Below are 17,882 nucleotides of genomic sequence, written 5' to 3' on the forward strand. Positions count from 1 at the left end.
CGGTCGCCGCCGGTCGCGGACGCGGACGTAGTGTAAAGTCGCTCGAGTGGCTCGTGTTTTTCGTGGTTTTGTTTTGCGGTTTGTTCGCGGCTGTGGCAGATCCCGGGATGGCAGACGGCGGATGGCGGACGGCGAACGGTATGTACACATTTTATTCGGTTGTTATTTACCCTTCGCGCGGGGACCGCGACTAGTCGTTCTACGCGGCGAGTGGCGAGAGGTAACATTGACGTGAAAAATACATGGAATATGGCGGCTCGACTAACTATCGTCTAACTGTCGTAAAAACCGACTGAAATGATTATCACCCGCGATAAAATGCTTTTCTCCTCTCCTTTCTGTCTCGCCTCGCCTCGCCTCATCCAACTCACGCAATTAACTGTTGTCTTTAAATGGCATTATTGCGCAATTGATCGCGTAATGGCTGTATCGAAGATTGCGCCAAACATGTCGAAGAAATAAAACCGAGATTGATTTCTAGGTTCACGGCTCGATATACAGTGCCGTCATTGCGCAATATTAATTCAATTTAACTTTCACCGCCTAGAAATAATGTGTCCTGACGTGTGTGATTTCTGTTGCAAACGCAATATACTGCAGATTACCGATAAATGATACATTTAGATGCATTTATTTCCATGACTTTATATACACATAATTCAACTGTTATATTCTCCACCATATTAACAAGTCTCACTATATGTATAATTTACATTTACGACAGTTTTTTAAATGTACGAATCGGATAAAATTATAAATAAATATTTTCTTATATAGATTTTTAAAAAAACATAATGTTGACTCTTTGTACATTTCTTAAATAGAATTTTACTAATACGTTGTAAAGATACTGTGCACAAATAAATTTAAAATTTTTGAAAATATTACTAAATAAAGTAACGTTATTAAATGCGGATTAATATCGGATTAATATTATAAATAAATATATTTAAGTATAAATATATTTCTTTTTCAGTAGTATTTTACTAATATACCGTAAAGATACTGCACGAACAAATTTAAATTCTTGAAAGCATTACTAGATAAATTTATTTTTTCCCGAAAAATTTTTTTTCTTTTCATTATAATTTGAAAAAAAAAATTTAATTGAGCTTTTGTGAGCTGATGCGAAATATTAAAAATATTGCTTTGAAATTTCAAATTAGTCATAAACCCCGGATGAGTTATTGTGTGCCTACCGCTTTGAAAAATAATGTTTTGAGAAAAGAGCGTTTAAAGTTGTGGATGTAAAATTTATAATTTTTTATTATTTACTTACAATATATTAATTTATATTGGTTCCATTTTTATGACTTTAAAAATATAATAAAAATGGAAAAAAATCTTTAATCTTTTAAAATTTTTTAAATTTTATAAGCCCTTAAAACTATTTCGACCATCGTTCGCACTCGTTCGCACTTTCAATTCAAAAAATACATACAGTTATATCTTATATATCTATATTGAACTTGGGTTATTGTACATTAGACACGTCACTCTTGTCGATGTTTGTCGAGTTTGTATTATCCTATCTATAATATTATTTGTATATAAAGACCGCTTTTTAAAAATAAGAAGAGTTACAATGGCGTGAGATATAGAAATTTTTTGTCTGAATTTGCGACTAACAATCAGTGATTGTTCGAACGAGAGCTCCGCTCTGCAAAAGCTACTGGATAGTAAAACATACTCGACAGGTTTATTCTTCGAGAATGATTTTCGATGGATGTTCGCTTGAACGGCTTGAGGGTTTCACTCTCTGAGATAACTTTCAATTATAAAACCTATGATCTTGATAATATCGCACGATCTCTGTGAGTGCGATAAAAAAACTCACAAAGTTCGTTATTCTATCTGTGAGATTGATTTTTTTGCAAATATTTATTTTAAGCCCGCAATTTAAATCATTAGTTAAATTTTATTTTAAAAGCGTATCAATTGTTGAAAGTCTTAAAAATATTGTATTTAATTATTTTAATGAAAAAAGTATCATCTCTGATCATCTCTTAAATAATGAAAAATATTTCATATCCATCGTATTACACAAAGTGTAAAAAATAAAAATATTAATATTTGTGAATGTTAAATAAATAATAAATTTTACAACGTATAATATGTAACAAGTAAATAATAAATTATACTTACTCTTTAGTTGCCCCGCCGCGCCGCGCGCCGTCGCCAGATGCTTCCCCAAGCCTCCTCCTCCTCTCATGTTTCTCTATATTGCTGATTTTTCGTACCACAATTTTCACACACAAAAACACATAAACATAATTACACGAACTATGCGATTTGTTAATTACTCGCGGGGCGTTCTGCACGGTAGCGAATAAATTTCGAAACGTACGAGTATTACGTCTCGAAATCGATCCGTTTCCTAGCCGTGACGGTTTTGTTAATAACCGAAAAATTCATAAATGGAATTGGCAATTTTATCCTGATATACCGCGAGACAGCCCGAATTGAGTTAGTGTGGCTAATAAAACCGTAATAAAAAATTTTTAAAAATATACAACGCCGACGCCTACTTCACCATTATATGCGTGATATAATTTGACCGAGTAAATCGCGGAATTACCGAAATAAATTGTATTAACGTCGACGGAAAGAGCGAGAGCGAAAATATATTCTAATCCGACCGTTAGAAAAACAATCGTCATCCGTAAGTATCGCGATGAAATCCCTACTTACCCCCACTACGTCATATTTCCGAAAAGCCGCGCGACTGGCGTAAACAACAACGTCAACAACGCGTCGCATACCTAACGATCTCGGTGCTATACAAGACAATAAAGACTCTCTTCTACGAAATATTACATCAAATAAAACGTTATAAGGTAACTGTGTGTAAATTCCGAATACTGTATATGCGTCTGTACGTGTACGTGTTTCCTTTCGTATATATGTGCTCTCATATCTCAGATCAATATTAATTTGCGTGTTTTTGTATCTCGACAAATGGATTATCGCGCATCTAATTTTATCGCGTTTTGTGATCTCATTAGCGTCACCACGTAATTATAAAATGCGATATTCGTCGCGCAATAAATAGTAATAATTAATAATACATACATAGTAATACCTACGTAATATTACGAGAATTAAATTGACTCGCAAGATGTTAAACTATGGTAAATATCAAAGCATTGGTTTCAAAGTTTTACTTTTTGCTATCAGCTATCGATAGTAAAAATCTTAATATATCCTTAGCTATGTAAAATTAACGTACTAATTTAAAATATTTATTCCCGAGAATAATGATAAAATTCTCCTACAAACACAAAATAATTTTTGATCGATATCCTCGAAATATAAATACCTACATTATTATAAACTTTTTTACGCGATTAAGTCTGCTAAAATGGATTTCCACATTTGCTATTACAAAAAAAAAACAAATTAAATATTTTTCGCATTTTATTTTTGATCGTCGTCGATATTTTTGGATGTGAATTTTGGTACGTAGCATTCTTCATCGCGATAATCTCTACAATATTGCGTTATCCTCGAAGCGTCGAAGAACCGTACATCTTTCTCGAGAAGACAGCGCAAACCTTTTTACTTTGCAAAACAAATTTATCACGCCACGGGCACGGGTGTTCGCTCTCATTTCGGGGAGCTTACAACGAAACAAGCCGGGAACGAATCGAAGGTGCATTAACGCGGGGCGGAAATCTGCAACGGAAAGTTCAAGGTTCTAGGGGAGTATAATACTTATGCATAGATAAAAACACGTCGGCAGAATGACGGACGGAGTTTGGTGGCGAAATGGTTCTCGCACGTTTTCTGCGGGAAGCTGACAATAAGTGTAAGACTACTTTGACAGATTTATTAAAACGGCGCAATATACACGCGTCCAGGTACGAACGTATAAACAAGGTTCTTATGAATATTGCAGCTGTTTATTACTATGTTAATGTAACGGCCTCAACGACTTGATAAAGACGAATATAAAAGCACCGCGCAAATTTTAGATAATTTCACCGGTTGATCGCGATACGCCGTGAATACGACTTTCGTAGAAACGCGGGGAATTAACATAGAGCTATAGGGGGGAAAAGAGTTAAGGAAAAAAAAGAATTTTATTGCACGTACCCGTAAAACGGGTGCTATGCATTTATTCTCTTGCTATTTACCCTTTGCCCCAAGGGCATGCGTGTTATTTTCGTTATAAAAGACCGACCGCGAACGTGAGGGAAGCTGGAAGGTGGAAGGTGGAAGGAGGGGAAGAGAAAAGGAAGGAGAAGAGAGAATGAAGGAAGAACGTGTGCAAAGGAAGAAGAAGGGTAGATGGGCAGGAATCGCGTACGTATACAAGGAAAACGTGCGCGGGTAATAGTGGAGAGAAATATTAAAAAGCACTCAGCCGCTCTCGAAATTCATGTAATCTAGAAAACTGTAAAAGAGGGTCGTCCCGACGACTTTATCCCGTGGGCGCGCCATGGTAAACAACGAGACGCGACGAGAATTATTGTGCTGCCTTCTCCCCTGCTCCTCTCCCACGTGTCACGAGGGCTGGAGGGGGGGAGGTTAAAGACACCGGAGGATGGGTTAAAGACACGTCGCAAAATTAATGTGCCAATAAATATTTAGAGACGTATAATTTTCTTGTATATCTTCTACGCTATGCAAAAGCGGCGGGCCGTACGTTCATTACGTCGCTATTTACCCTTTGCTCGCCGGGCATTTATCATTTTTACGAAAGTAAGTATATCGTTAGCGGAGAGGCGCATGGGAGACGCGCGAGGGAGAAGGAAAAAAGAAAGGTCGTGCATGAGACCGTGGATTAGGGCGGAATATTGAAAATAAATTTAACTCTACCCCGAAATTATTCGACCTAAATATGAAACGACCGCAATTCCAATTATGCGCGACCGCAGAAAGCCAGATTCCTTAAACGGATCTTCCTTCTCTTTTTTCGTTCAATACCGCATCGCGAATAAAATCTATTAGCGTTTAAAAAAAGAAGATCGAACATCGTTCGCGAGCTCTCGATAGTCTGTACTCACAGTACTTACTGCGCGGCTGTTTATTTTAGCCGTCTATTTTTAAAGCAGTGGTTCTTTTCATTTTGACGTTTTTCAGATTATCAAAATGCTGTCGCTACACGGAAAGTACTTATTTTTTTGTCTTTGATCGAAACATCGAAAATTACGTCGATATCGAGACGCGTCCGCGCTCTGAATTTTTTAAAAATCCACTGCAACGACTTGTACGTCTCGAGGGGACATGTACCTCTAGTTCAGTACCACTGGTTTAAAAAGTATATGTATCATTCCCGAGAAGATAATCGAAGCGGAACGCAACCGTACGGGAAAGAACGGGCCGATATGTGATGAAGCGAGAGGAAATAACAGTGAGGATGGAGAACGATAGTTTGAAGGGAAAGGTCGTGAACGAGGCAGGCGAGAGTCGAGCGAAATATTGGAAAGCCGGCTGCGCGGCAAGATAAAACGTTTCATAAAACAGACATCGATTCCGTATTACCCGGCGCCCACGTCGCCGCGTCGACGTGAATCGAGAGTCTTCGCCGAGGAGTGCTCCTCGCGAGAACGCCTGCCGAAGGATAAGGGAACGGTCCCGCCTGCACATAAAGGAAAGACGAAAGATACGCATTTCCTTATTGCATCTCTGGGCCGCGTATCCTCCATTCCTCCCGCTTTCGTCTCCGTCACTTCTTCTATTGCCTCCACTTCTCGGTCGCGCCGCATCCCGCATCGCGTCTCCCGCGTCCCTCCATTTTTCTAAACTTATACACGATACAAACACACTTGGTTCGTGCGCTCTCACATTTAGGATCGCATTATTCTACGAATTATTCTACGTTGTGAATATCAAGAGATATGATGTGATAATTAACGTCGCAGTGGTAGGTATACGAGACATAATTGTGGTACATTAAATCTGATCTTTGTCACAAGGAAATGTCCTTTTATTAAATATAATTACGACGTCATAATGTGTTGTTCGTTATGACGAAGTAGTTTTACGACGATATAGATAGCAGTATTCTCTGCTAAATTGTGCATATGTGTGTGTGTGTGTATGTGTGTGAAATTAATAATAATAATAATAACTTTCCTTCCGCACTGATCGCAAATTTCGTAACGTATATCGCCACTTTCGTTAATAAAATACGTAATTTCACCAGCAGGAAGCTTTTGACATTATATTTACGTCAAACGAGATCCGATATTGCGCCACCGGGAAATTTTACGTTCCCATTAACATATAGTTACTATATTACACGTGCATATAATTGCAGTTAATGTCAAACGGGAATCGCTGAACGCGCACTCGTAAAATCTCATTTCAGAATTATTGCGAATACAAAACGGCAAAAATCAACTGCGAATATTTCTCTTTATTCCCTCCCAGTTTCATCTCATTTTCATTGCTTTCTTTGATTGATTTTCATTTTCATTGCTTTTTATTTCGCAAATTTATTGTTGCTGTCATTATACTCCCTTCGCGAATCTTATTCTTATCGTCTTTATGTTCAATTTAAAAAGTTTTGCCGAGAGAGAGAGAGAGAGAGAGAGAGAGAGAGAGAGAGACATCGACTATCAAAACTTAATCAATCGCTCGTGTCGCGTATCAGCGTCTCTCAATTTCGCAAAATATTCGCCTATATATATATATATATATATATATATATAGGTATATATATTTTGGACAAGTATTAAACCGTAATATAACGTAAATGCCGTAGATTATACCCCGAGCGGCGCGGTGTGATTATATTTTCCAATTATCCATTGTAATCAGCCGACGCGGTTCGATTTGATTCGATTCGATTCAATTCAATCGCGCGTATCGGTCCTTTTTCTTCAGCTAGTCTAGTATCTACGCGATATCGATGAAATGAGCGGTGTTCGTTCAAAATATCGGATAACACGGTTGCGATTTAATTGCGTTATCGCCGGCTACCTGCACGCCGCGCTCCATTCTCTGCACCGCGCACGATAATTATACCATCGATTTGAAATAATTATATTGGGCTCGTAAGCGGGTAATACTTCGATATATACTATCACGGTTCGCTGGGACGGTCAATGAGTCGCAATGCATATTTTTTCCCCTGCGCCTCTTTCAACGCCTCTTTCAACTCCGCGCTGCGCGATCCCCATTGTCTGCCGTCGCTCGGTAGAATCTCCTTGCGTGAGGTTGGAATTTTATTGGTCGGAAATTGTGCGATCGTTTTCTATGTATCAGAATACCACCGATCGTGCTCTGAATTCTCGAAACCTCTGGTAATTGTCTTACAATCGCGCGAAAGAAAAAGAAATTCGAGTGTACAATGACGCTGTATTGGACTTAAAGAATAGAACACAAACGAAAGAAAATTAGACAAACTTTGTAAATTGAACAGGATCGATCTAGTATAAGAAAGATAACGTATTTAAGTTGTAAACGTAATTGTAAATCTAAATTAAGTATATAATAAAATAATCCTAATGTGAGAATTTGCTAAGAGAAAAATTGTTTGTTTTGTATATGGAACATTTTGAACATTTTAGGATTAAGTTTTAAAGTTTTCAAAACATTTTTTTCTTGTTACAGAATTGACGCGCGAGAGAAGCCAGTGACGAAGGCGCAACACTCGTCAGACTCTGGGGTTTTCGGTCCACGCGCCTTTTTTCGAACGTCCTTTCCGAGCCCGGCGGTTCTGGTGATCGACGATATAAAGCGACACGACGCTGCAACCTACAGATGTAGAGTGGATTTCCGGAAGGGCCAGACGCGCAGCTTCCGGTATAACTTGACCGTGATCGGTGAGTCTGACTTCTAGAAGAATTTAATCCATTACATACTCTAAATATAGCGATTAACAATTTTTTTATAAACCTCGCTACAAGTGATATGCGTTATTAAATTTAAAAAGTCAGAGAAAGAGTAAATTATAAATCTATAATTCTTTATAAATTTACTTTAATCAATCAGTTTTATATGAATTTATTTTCCATTTTTATTTTTAAATTGTGATCACTCTGTATGACTCCCAATATTTTTAAATGCCGTGATTTCGTCAAACTTTTAATTTTAAATATATGCAATATAAAAACAAATATACCCAATTGAAAGTTTTTTTCAATCGGACACATGAGCATATTTGTTTCTTTAGGTATAAGATAACAGAGATAAATATAAACTCTTTAAATAACATTACGGAATATAATAACTTTAAATATGATATCTGGTATAAATTATGCCATCATATCGATCATAATAAATAATACGACGCGCAATAGTAATAGTCGCAGCAACGACATTTACACGAAAAGCAAACCGTCACTCCTCTTTCAATCAAAGGAAGATCGTAGCAAACTAATTTACCACGACTTTAAAGAGAAGCCTTAAGGTGCATTGTACGCTCTCGCGGACATTGGAAAAGCGAGAACCGGGGAAAGAGAGAAATAGCGGTTACATTTCGCTCGGGAAATCGATCAAGCTCGACACGCACGTCGCGTCGCACCGCGCCGCCGCCGCCGCTGCCGTTGCTGTTGCCGCCGTGAAGAAACGATTCGTGGCGATCAGATCGAACATGAAGGGTATAGGTGTACTATAGATCGCTATTTCGCGAGGGCACGGCACCGATCGATCTCTCGCTGCAGTCGCGAACTTGCGACCGGAGTCCGCGTTACTTTCTATGCGCGCCACTTATTCGAGCACACACTCACTCGTGTACGACCGTTTTATCACCGCGTGCCGCCTTTCGCAGAGTCCGACGCCGACGTCGAAGGGACATATAAACGTCCGATCAAGCAAATGCCGCGATCACTGAAAAATGCATGAACCAATCGCGGTCACGATTTCCTCCTGCACGCCTGCGGTTTTTCCGCCACGTGGATCGCATGATCCAAGTTTTCCCGATTCGTATCTGAGCGCATCGTTTCGAGCAGAAGCTCGCAAGTTCAGTCACGACACGAATCTCGATTCTTATACAAGTATAACATTCTCTGCATGTATTCTATGACGAAGACAGCGGCCCTAACTGCGCGACCGACATCCACGAAGAATTTCGCGATCACCATTACCGTACATAATTTTGCTTCTGCTTACTTTCTCTCACAATTTGGAATAATATCCGGGTACCACGCTGCGCTTTCTTTACCCGGATACACGCGGTGTGAGTATAACATCGTGTGGGTCGATCATAAAGTCCACATCGTACGCAGGTGTAACTTTCATGGAAGCCCCAGTTGGAGCAGTCGGTAGCGAAGTACGTTCGAATCTCGGGATATCCCGTATAGCTCGCGGCAGGAATATAACCTGGGAAATTCTACTCCCGATCCTTCCGATACCGGAATCCATCTTTGGCGCCTCTCTTCGCCGCTGCTATCGACTGGAACGGAATAGTGAAAGGGCGAGAGGGTGCGAGAGAAAGAAAGAGGTAAAGAAAGAGAGAGAGAGATTCGAACGACATGGAAAGGGATAAGGATAGTGAGAATGTAAGTGTCGCAGTGCAGATTCCCAGAAGACCCGACGACCAGCATGAAATTCTCCGGCTGATCCCTCAGGCGATCTAACCCTTTCTAGTAATAGCCGAGCGCGCGTAGTGTTTCTGAAATGTTCGACTTGGAACACCCCGCGTCGAATATCCATATAAGACCCGCAAATACAGGGTATCCGAGAGTAAATGGATAATGCTTTTATTGACATATTTCTCCTCGAGGTTGAGATCCATTTTTCCATTACGAAAACATCGTGAGAACTTGCAATCTACTGCGTCTCTCAAGGTTTTAACTCTATGTACGTTATTTGTAATTGAATCCCTCTTACGTTAAAATTCCGTACAAATCACATCGCGCCAATTAAGAAGAGTACAATAAGCCCTTTTTTATACCCATTTTGTACCTATTTTGATGGTAGTTTAACATCGAAGCGTTTTTCCCTTGTGCAATTGTGCTCGCACGTGGTTTCGAGCTCTAATTAAGCTGCATCAATATTTTTCGTCGAGAGAACTGATCGCGGAAGCGACACGCGTTGAGAGGCCAATCCATTTTCCACCTCCTTACTCCTGCTTTGCCAACCACGCTCGCCTACACGTACCCTCAAAATGTTTCCCTGGAATCTGCCTCGCAAGGACTCCGTCCAATTCAAACGTACTCGCGGTATTCCAAAAAGTAACGAACGAAATTGGCCCCCGCGGGTGCGGTATCAAACCTCACAGAGGACAAGGTATTTTCATCAGAGAAGATTGGTTCCCGAGAGTTTCTAGATTGCGTCTCTCTCTCTCTCTCTCTCTCTCTCTCTCTCTCTCTCTCTCACTTTCTCCCCCTTCCTCCTCTCCCCTTCCCACCTTCCTTTTTCTATCTATCTCTACCTGTCTTTCTCCGATTTTCCTGGGCTTTTCCGCGATAACCGGTCCTATACCAGCGATGCAATGTCCAAGCGCGTCTCTTCCGCTTTATCTTTTTTCCTTGCTCGCATATTGCGGTGCCGAGACGCCGCGCCGCGCCGCACCGGGAAGAATACGTAATCTAAGCTCTTCGACGTTTAAGTTTGCATGAATGTGGCCGCCGTTGAGCGAATCCCGACATACCGTGTAACTTTTGTTATTTTCCACGACATACTCCGTCCGTCTCTTTAAACTTCTCGAGACATAAGAAACACTTTGAGATTCTTACTGCGCTTTTTGCTGTGCTTTTGGAATACATATACGAAATTTAACAGTCATATATCATTTACACAGCTGTTCTCGCAATATTCTTGTATTCGAGTTATAATGTATTACAAGTTAAGAGAGTTTGCTGAATATATAAACTGCCAGATTATTTTTGCATTATATGCGGAGTTAAAATTTTGAAAAATTAACAAACAGACGATTATAAATATATACACGAGATGTCTTTTAATATTTTAACAAGAGTCTTTATTTCGAATGTATGTATACGAGCTAGACACATAAATCATCAAAGAAACAAATATCAATTTTGCGATAATTATGCAAAATACATTGCAATAGGGCTTCTCCTTATGCAAGGGATGTTGTAGATTGCACAAGGTACGTGTACACGTGATGGACTACACGAGTATGTTCTTGCGAACACGACTATGATATATTAACACACACAAGCGCGAGACATCGCGCGTGAGGCGCACCGTCTTATAGATTAAGCTAATGCGTCAGTATTCGCGCGGTATTGTTACACTATCGTGTTACAACGCGCGCTGTGTTGCAGTATATATGGGCGCAATATTATTATCCATCGTAATCGTGTAAGTGTATTACGCGCCGGCGCGTGGCGCAATAGTTAGCGTTCGTTATACTTACGTGAGTTTCGCGAACAACCCCTCCTCTCTCCGAAATGCGTGTCGTTACTCCTGCCAGTTTCGCGGAACACGGAAACACAGTTTCACCCCGAAATACTGACAAGAAGTTGCACAACATATTCCTCAATGCAAACCTCAGAAAAGAACATCCGAATCCGAAACGTTTCTCCTATCACGTTTCTTTCTTCCTTTTTCCAATTATCGCCTCTTTGAATCGCCGCGATCGCTCTTATATACGTAATTATCTGCAGCACTCTTTCATCCCTGTAAGAAGATAGAGTCAAGCGAGCACTTTCTGAAGCTAGACGTGCCTCGAAGGCGGGCGTCGCCGTCGCATCGCGTCGCGTCGCGTCTGTGAAAAGAAGGATAGCGCAGATTAGAGGAGCGAATTAGAATTTCAGAAATCCACGCGAACTTTCCGCGTTAGCTCGAGCCAAACTCTCACGGTGAATGGGGTGCGAAGAAGGAAGAACGCGAATGGACGTGGGTGGACAAACCTCGTCGTTAAGTCTTCCCTTAATTAACCTAACCTTTTCTCTCTCGTTCATCCCCTTCTCTCTCGTCCCCCCTCCTTCTCTTTCTCGTAACTCCGTTTCCTACCGTCCCTCTCTGCTTCGTTTCTCCGCTTTAGTCTTCCCGTTGCATTAACGTCGGAGGAAAATCTTGGTCTACGTTTCTTCGCGAGGAAAAAGGCGCCCCGCTAGATCGATGCTCTCGCTTCGCAGTTGAAATAATATCGGGAGATACTCGAGAGCTTGGATAATGCAAGTCGAAATTAAGCTCGAAATAATATAAAGCGTCTTTGTCAAGCTGTCGGGAGGCGGCTAAGCGGCGCGTCTCCTCGGAATAATTTGAGACAAGCGAAAGCGGATTATCGGACGGAGTTGGTCGTAGAAGGAATTGGGATTTGTGTTTTTCCTCGAGGATTTAATCCCCCGTCTAAACAAAATGCCTCTCCTCCCGCGTTATTAATATACGCTTTGATATATAGCTCTTGATCGATCGCATAATAGTGTTTGCGACATTGATTTCGTTTATTCGGATAAATACATCGCACGATATAATCGAATCTTTTCATATTGCGTGATTACATCTCGTTGTCTACTGCAAAATGTAAACGTAAATAATTATTACGCAATATAAAGAAATTCTTTTTACGCAAAATCTATTCAAGTCGTGTATCTTGAATTGCAATTCGCTTCGCAAAAAAGTACAATGCTTGTCGAGGGATACTTCTGATGAAGCCTCCACTCAAAAACTCGTGAAACTGTAATAAGCTGTTGCAGAAAAAGAGTGTTACGTGACGTGGCATGTTGGCTCTCTTGTCCATGGGACAAAGGAAATCAAGAATTAAACGCGATCGCGCTGCGATATTTCGCGTGCACGCGCGCAAAAGTGGGCAAAGTTGATAATCCGATTCAAGGGACAAACGCCAGGAACAGGCGCCATCCTCGAAGGTACCAATAATGCGAAATACTTTGACGCGCTCGTGACGTACGCAGATCGGCGAAAAATTCATCTTTGCCCCTTCAACCAAAGGGGCTGCCTTGGCAAAGCGCCGTAGCGCCGAGCAGAAATTTGTTCCACCCTTTTAAGCCAGCGCACATGGCTGCGTGCGCTTGCAGACATACACATACACCCATATGCACGCGATGAACAATGAGAGAGTTTGTATCGAGGTCGGCAACCCTTTTTCCAGCGGGCGTATGGTATACGGTTATATTCTATGCGTCGACTAATGAGGTATAAGTGAGTTGCTGCGTGTGAGAGGTGCAAAGGAGGAGGAAGAGTAGAAAAAAGTAGCCTGTGCTATTCGCGGTCGTATAGCACCACATAATCGAGCTCCTTTGTGGCAGGGCTAATTAACCATCCTCTTCCTGTCAGGGTTTCGTTCCCGTACTTGCCGCGGTGCAAATTAAATCGCAAGTCTATCGTTCCACCCTCTATTCGACCTTTCTCGTCTAGCGAGCTAATACACCTTACTGATATCCTATTAATTGGACTTACTGTTCCTTCAACGAGTCAGTTTTCGGGTAATTCGGTCGCTTCATCCTGTGTCACATTATGATAATCGCGGAATAAACACAATCAATGTGAATAATCAACGTAAACGGTTATTCTATGGTATACTGAATATTTCGCGGAACTCATTCCTTGCGATGTACGTATCTGCGTAGATGTAAACTGTAAATATAAAACATCCGCGCGAGTGAGACTTGGGACGGTCGGGCAGCCGCTGTGCCGTTGCATCATCGTGTTTGCGATTAGTTTCTACGATTATTAAAATTATCGCGATTATTAGATCGCGACTTCAATTAGGACAATGCGGACAACTCGCGTTGAAATGATCTATTTACGAAGCAAGTATTTCACGTTTTTTCAATGTAAATGCATCGTGTGCGATTAATAGCATCGGCAGTATACATGGAAACGTTCGTTGTCACGATTTTTTAATATTTTTATTATGTTAATATATAAAATTGATAAAAGGTTACAATTGGAGATGAATTAGGCTGTTAATTACACATGACTGAAATTTATGTGTCAAGTACTTATGACAGTCAGTGGCAGTCAATTTGTTAATATTTACAACAATTTTTCAACGATTCTTAGAACTCTGTTTTGTGTGCCATTTCTTTAAATGTTATTATAGATATATCACCTAACCTCCTGTTTTACAAATTTGCTTGTGACACACGTTTACGCGAATGATGTACGAAGTTCTTGAGACATTAACTGACGTTTCATATTTACGAGAGCATAAAATACCACGGTACGCCGGCAACATTGAGATTTCTGTTCTTGTCGCTGCAACAAGCGCATGAATCGTAAGCCTCGCGATCTCCCATAAAGTACCCACCCTCTGCGATAACAAATCGACCGCGATATTTCACTTGATAATAAGTAGCAAACTGACCGCAGCCAGGAGGGATTCATTCTCGTGGGTGGGGAAGAACTCGCGGAATGCCGGAATGCACCGCGCCGGTGAGGAAAGAGAGTGTCGGGACCGAGGGATAAAAAGAGGGTATAAAGAGCGAGAAGAAGAGAAAGAGAAAGAGAGAAAGAGAGAGAAAGGGAGATTGGCAAACGGGATTCGAGATCGGAAAAACGGTCCGCGAAGTCGCATGAATTTATGGGAGACATAAATCCAAGTTGCTGGCTCGCGCGTACCACGATTTTCGGAAGCCTTTGCGGACGTCGGCCTCTCCGGACGCGGACGGTTCGCGCCATCCAGCCCTTCCCGATAGAATTGGAAAAGACGATTCTCTTTCGTCCATTGATGAGGTCGACGATCGTCACGCGCGTGAAATGTCGTATAAACGGCGGATATAACAATTCGTAATCTTGAAAAGGTCGACGACGCGGATGTAGGTATCTGAGACGTGGGAAAGCAATTTCGACTCAGGGCGAGTTGACATAAAGTTTCTAGGGATTCCAATCCGTCGTGAAGGGAATCCGTTCGCGGAAGGAATATTTTTAACGAACTTTCCGATGTGCAGTGCGAACCGAGTTATTTTTCATTAAAATAGACGATGTAGAGAAAATAACGTCGCTCGCGCGCGCCCCCCACATCGCCATTTTGTCGACTGCACGTCGAGAATTTAATACGGCAAAATGAACCAGGCGCCCAGAATGAAATCTAGAAGACCGACGATCTTTCATTAAAACGCGACTTTCGCGTGTTGCGACAAAACACAGCCCGCGTGTACGCGCGCCAGCACGTAATGGAAAGTGATTGATGATCTTTTATTAAAGCATCTTGCGGCCGTAACGTTCCGAAGTATTTTACCACGGTGAGAAGACACTGTTTCTCGAACGAAGAAGAAACGCGGGCGAAATAGACGATTAATTTAAATATGGTAATCGAATTTATCGCAAACAGTTTTATACATTGCCATGATGCAATAGAATCTGTTAATCATAAAATTATTCTCTCAATATAAATTAGTAGGTAATACCAATATCAGATTTCTTTCATTGTAATTGCACGCGGAACGATTGATTTCATTATTTAACCTTACCGTGCGTTTATTTGCTGTATATACACATATTTAAACTCTAATGAGCCTCCTGTATACGTTTCAATACATACATATAAGTATGTTGATCTTTTTTTCTATTTTTCAATATGTTTAAAACTTAACAATTTATTTATTTGAAAAATGATTAAGATCAATATCTATCAAATATGAAATACATTTGCATATTGTGAATTTATTAGTAAAAAAAAAAAACAATAAAAGAGCAATTGCTTCTTGAAAAGTGTTTTCATATAATTACGAGATATCTCATTGCGTTTGTGTCGGTGGCTACACTTATTTTTCATATCATTATATGTATAATATATTCACCATTTTGAGGTGTCGTCACACAATTGAGTAAATCGAAATTTGCGCGGCACTCTAAGACGAAAAGATAAAAACTGCTACAATCGGACACAATATAACTGCGAGATTAAAGTCGCGTTAAACAGCTGGTTGTAAAACTGAACTGTCGACTATTTTGTCTCGTTCTCATCCAACGCTTTTACTGAGCATCCTCCGCGGTCTTGGTTTCGGCTTACTGAACTATGTGTATAGCAACGACAACAGGCTCTCTCTCTCTCTTTCTCTCTCTCTCTTCCCCCCCATCACCCCCTCCTCTTGTCGGCTTGAAATCCGCAAGTGCGAGCGTACCTATATACATACATATACGGGCGAGCGAACGTTGTCACCCGCGGCGTGATAAACTGCCGCGCGCTAACTACGCGAATTATTCCAAGTAGATGCCGGTGCTATGCGCAGTACTTGCTGAAGAAGTTTCGCCCGCACATCTCTCCGGGCCCTCGAGCCCTCGGCGTATAACGCGCGGCCGGAACAAACGGGGAGTGCGGACGTGTGGCTCTACAACGTGGGGGAAAACGCGAGGGTGGTAGTGTGGTGCGGGCATTCCTCGCACCCCTCCTGGCACTACGATCTCGCGCGGGTAACCAAAAACGGCTCGGTAATCGCGTTAGTTGCCGGAGGTATCCGAACATCTCGACTAATATCGCCGCCGCGCCGCCCGAATTACGTCATCGTTTGTGGCTGATTCGAACTATCGAGGTTACCCCCTCGAAGTGCTAGAGAAACGGCGAGGTCGCTCAAAGAGAATTTCTCGTTCTCGCGGCCGATTGCTCAGTTTATAATCCACCACTCGTTCCGCACGTTGGCGTATGCGCGTGTTTGCGTGAGTTTATTAAACAATTAAAAGGATAGCCATTTTTAATCCGCTTAATTATTAAATAACGATAAAGCGTACATGCGGAGGGGGGAAGGCTCGCTTGTATGTATTTTGATGGAAAATAATGTAACCGTTGCAAATATAAAATTCGAAATATTTAGTACACGTTGTATACCTATTACGTGCAATGTTGATTTAGAATAAGATTTTAAATAAGATTTTTTATGGCCAAACTCATGGTTTTTTCCTCATGTAAAAAAGATATAAGATATATTTAAATTATTTGCAATTAATAAGAAAATAATAAAAAATAACATTTTTATACACATAAGGTAATAAATCAAAATCAGTCATATATTTTTTAACTCGAAAAATTTTCTTCTCTTTAAAGTGATAACGTAAATCCCATGACGTCAAAAGCCGGCGAAAATGTATGGTTCTACTTGAAGTTTCCGTGTGAAAAACTCGAGACACTTCAAAGCGGTAAAATTTCATGCATTTTTCTCGACGATGTTTCTCCAGGAGGCCAATCCAATCATTCGAACGCTCTCATCACAGTCGATCGATCTAATTGTGCACGGGCGTCGACTCGATTCAGATGCAAATCATAGTAAACGAACTCCATTCGTCGTCGAAATTCACGAACCGCGCCGGTGAAATTCGGCGCAAGATGTCCCACTAAGAACGTCGCGCTCCCTCCCCTCTTCATCTTTATCCTTGACGAGAGGTGGAGTCCTCGACGACGAGTGTTCATTCCGCAAGTATGTGTCGCTTTACCGTAGAGTAATGTTTCGCAAATATTAGCGTAGAAATCGGCTCCTTTACCCTCAGGCTTGGCCCTCCGGATTCCCTCGCTATCCACACTCGGCCTCCCGCGCCTTCTCCTCCTCTTCCGTCCCCTCGTCTCCCTCTCGCCTGCAGCTGCAGTTGATCTGACTGCAGACGCCCAAATTGACTCGATACATCCGACGAACGTGAAGCGAGTACATAACTCGATAAGTACACAAAATTTTCCTCGCCGTATCCACCGCCAAGAGACGAATATTTCAACAGGAGCGTATCTTCCCACCTTCTTCTTCCTATGTAGTAACATCTACGCGACATCCGACCCACCGCTAGGAACACACCACGACGACGGCGACGTCGTCGAGCAGGATCTTTATTGCACGTGACGGTCGTTGGTCGTTGGTCGTCTATATAGAATTTCCATCTTTTTTTCTGGCAAATTACTGTTACGCGTCACCGCAATCAATAAACGGAACATGTAAGATAGTGAAGTATTATTGAAACCGTTGACTTTACGATGCGACCAGAATTCACGCCGAATCGATGCCTCAGGCTGGAACCTGCCGCCTATATAATCGTACGTTACCGCAATAAATTCGACGGGGGATCGCCGGTGG

The 17,882-nt window shown here is 41.3% G+C and overlaps 1 protein-coding gene across 2 annotated transcripts in view; it reads left to right on the forward strand.

The window, feature by feature from the left end:
- The window catches only part of LOC112464437 (nephrin-like), a 347,896-nt gene that overhangs the window by 253,648 nt on the left and 76,366 nt on the right, over positions 1-17,882 (forward strand). For both annotated transcript variants that reach the window (XM_025031411.1, XM_025031410.1), the window contains one exon: positions 7,564-7,775. In XM_025031411.1, the coding sequence (XP_024887179.1) occupies positions 7,564-7,775 (212 nt within the window). The remainder of the gene's footprint in view (positions 1-7,563; positions 7,776-17,882) is intronic.

The sequence above is a fragment of the Temnothorax curvispinosus genome, unplaced genomic scaffold, assembly GCF_003070985.1.
Source record: "Temnothorax curvispinosus isolate PA1 unplaced genomic scaffold, ASM307098v1 QBEX01014232.1, whole genome shotgun sequence".
NCBI classification, from domain to species: Eukaryota; Metazoa; Arthropoda; class Insecta; order Hymenoptera; family Formicidae; genus Temnothorax; species Temnothorax curvispinosus.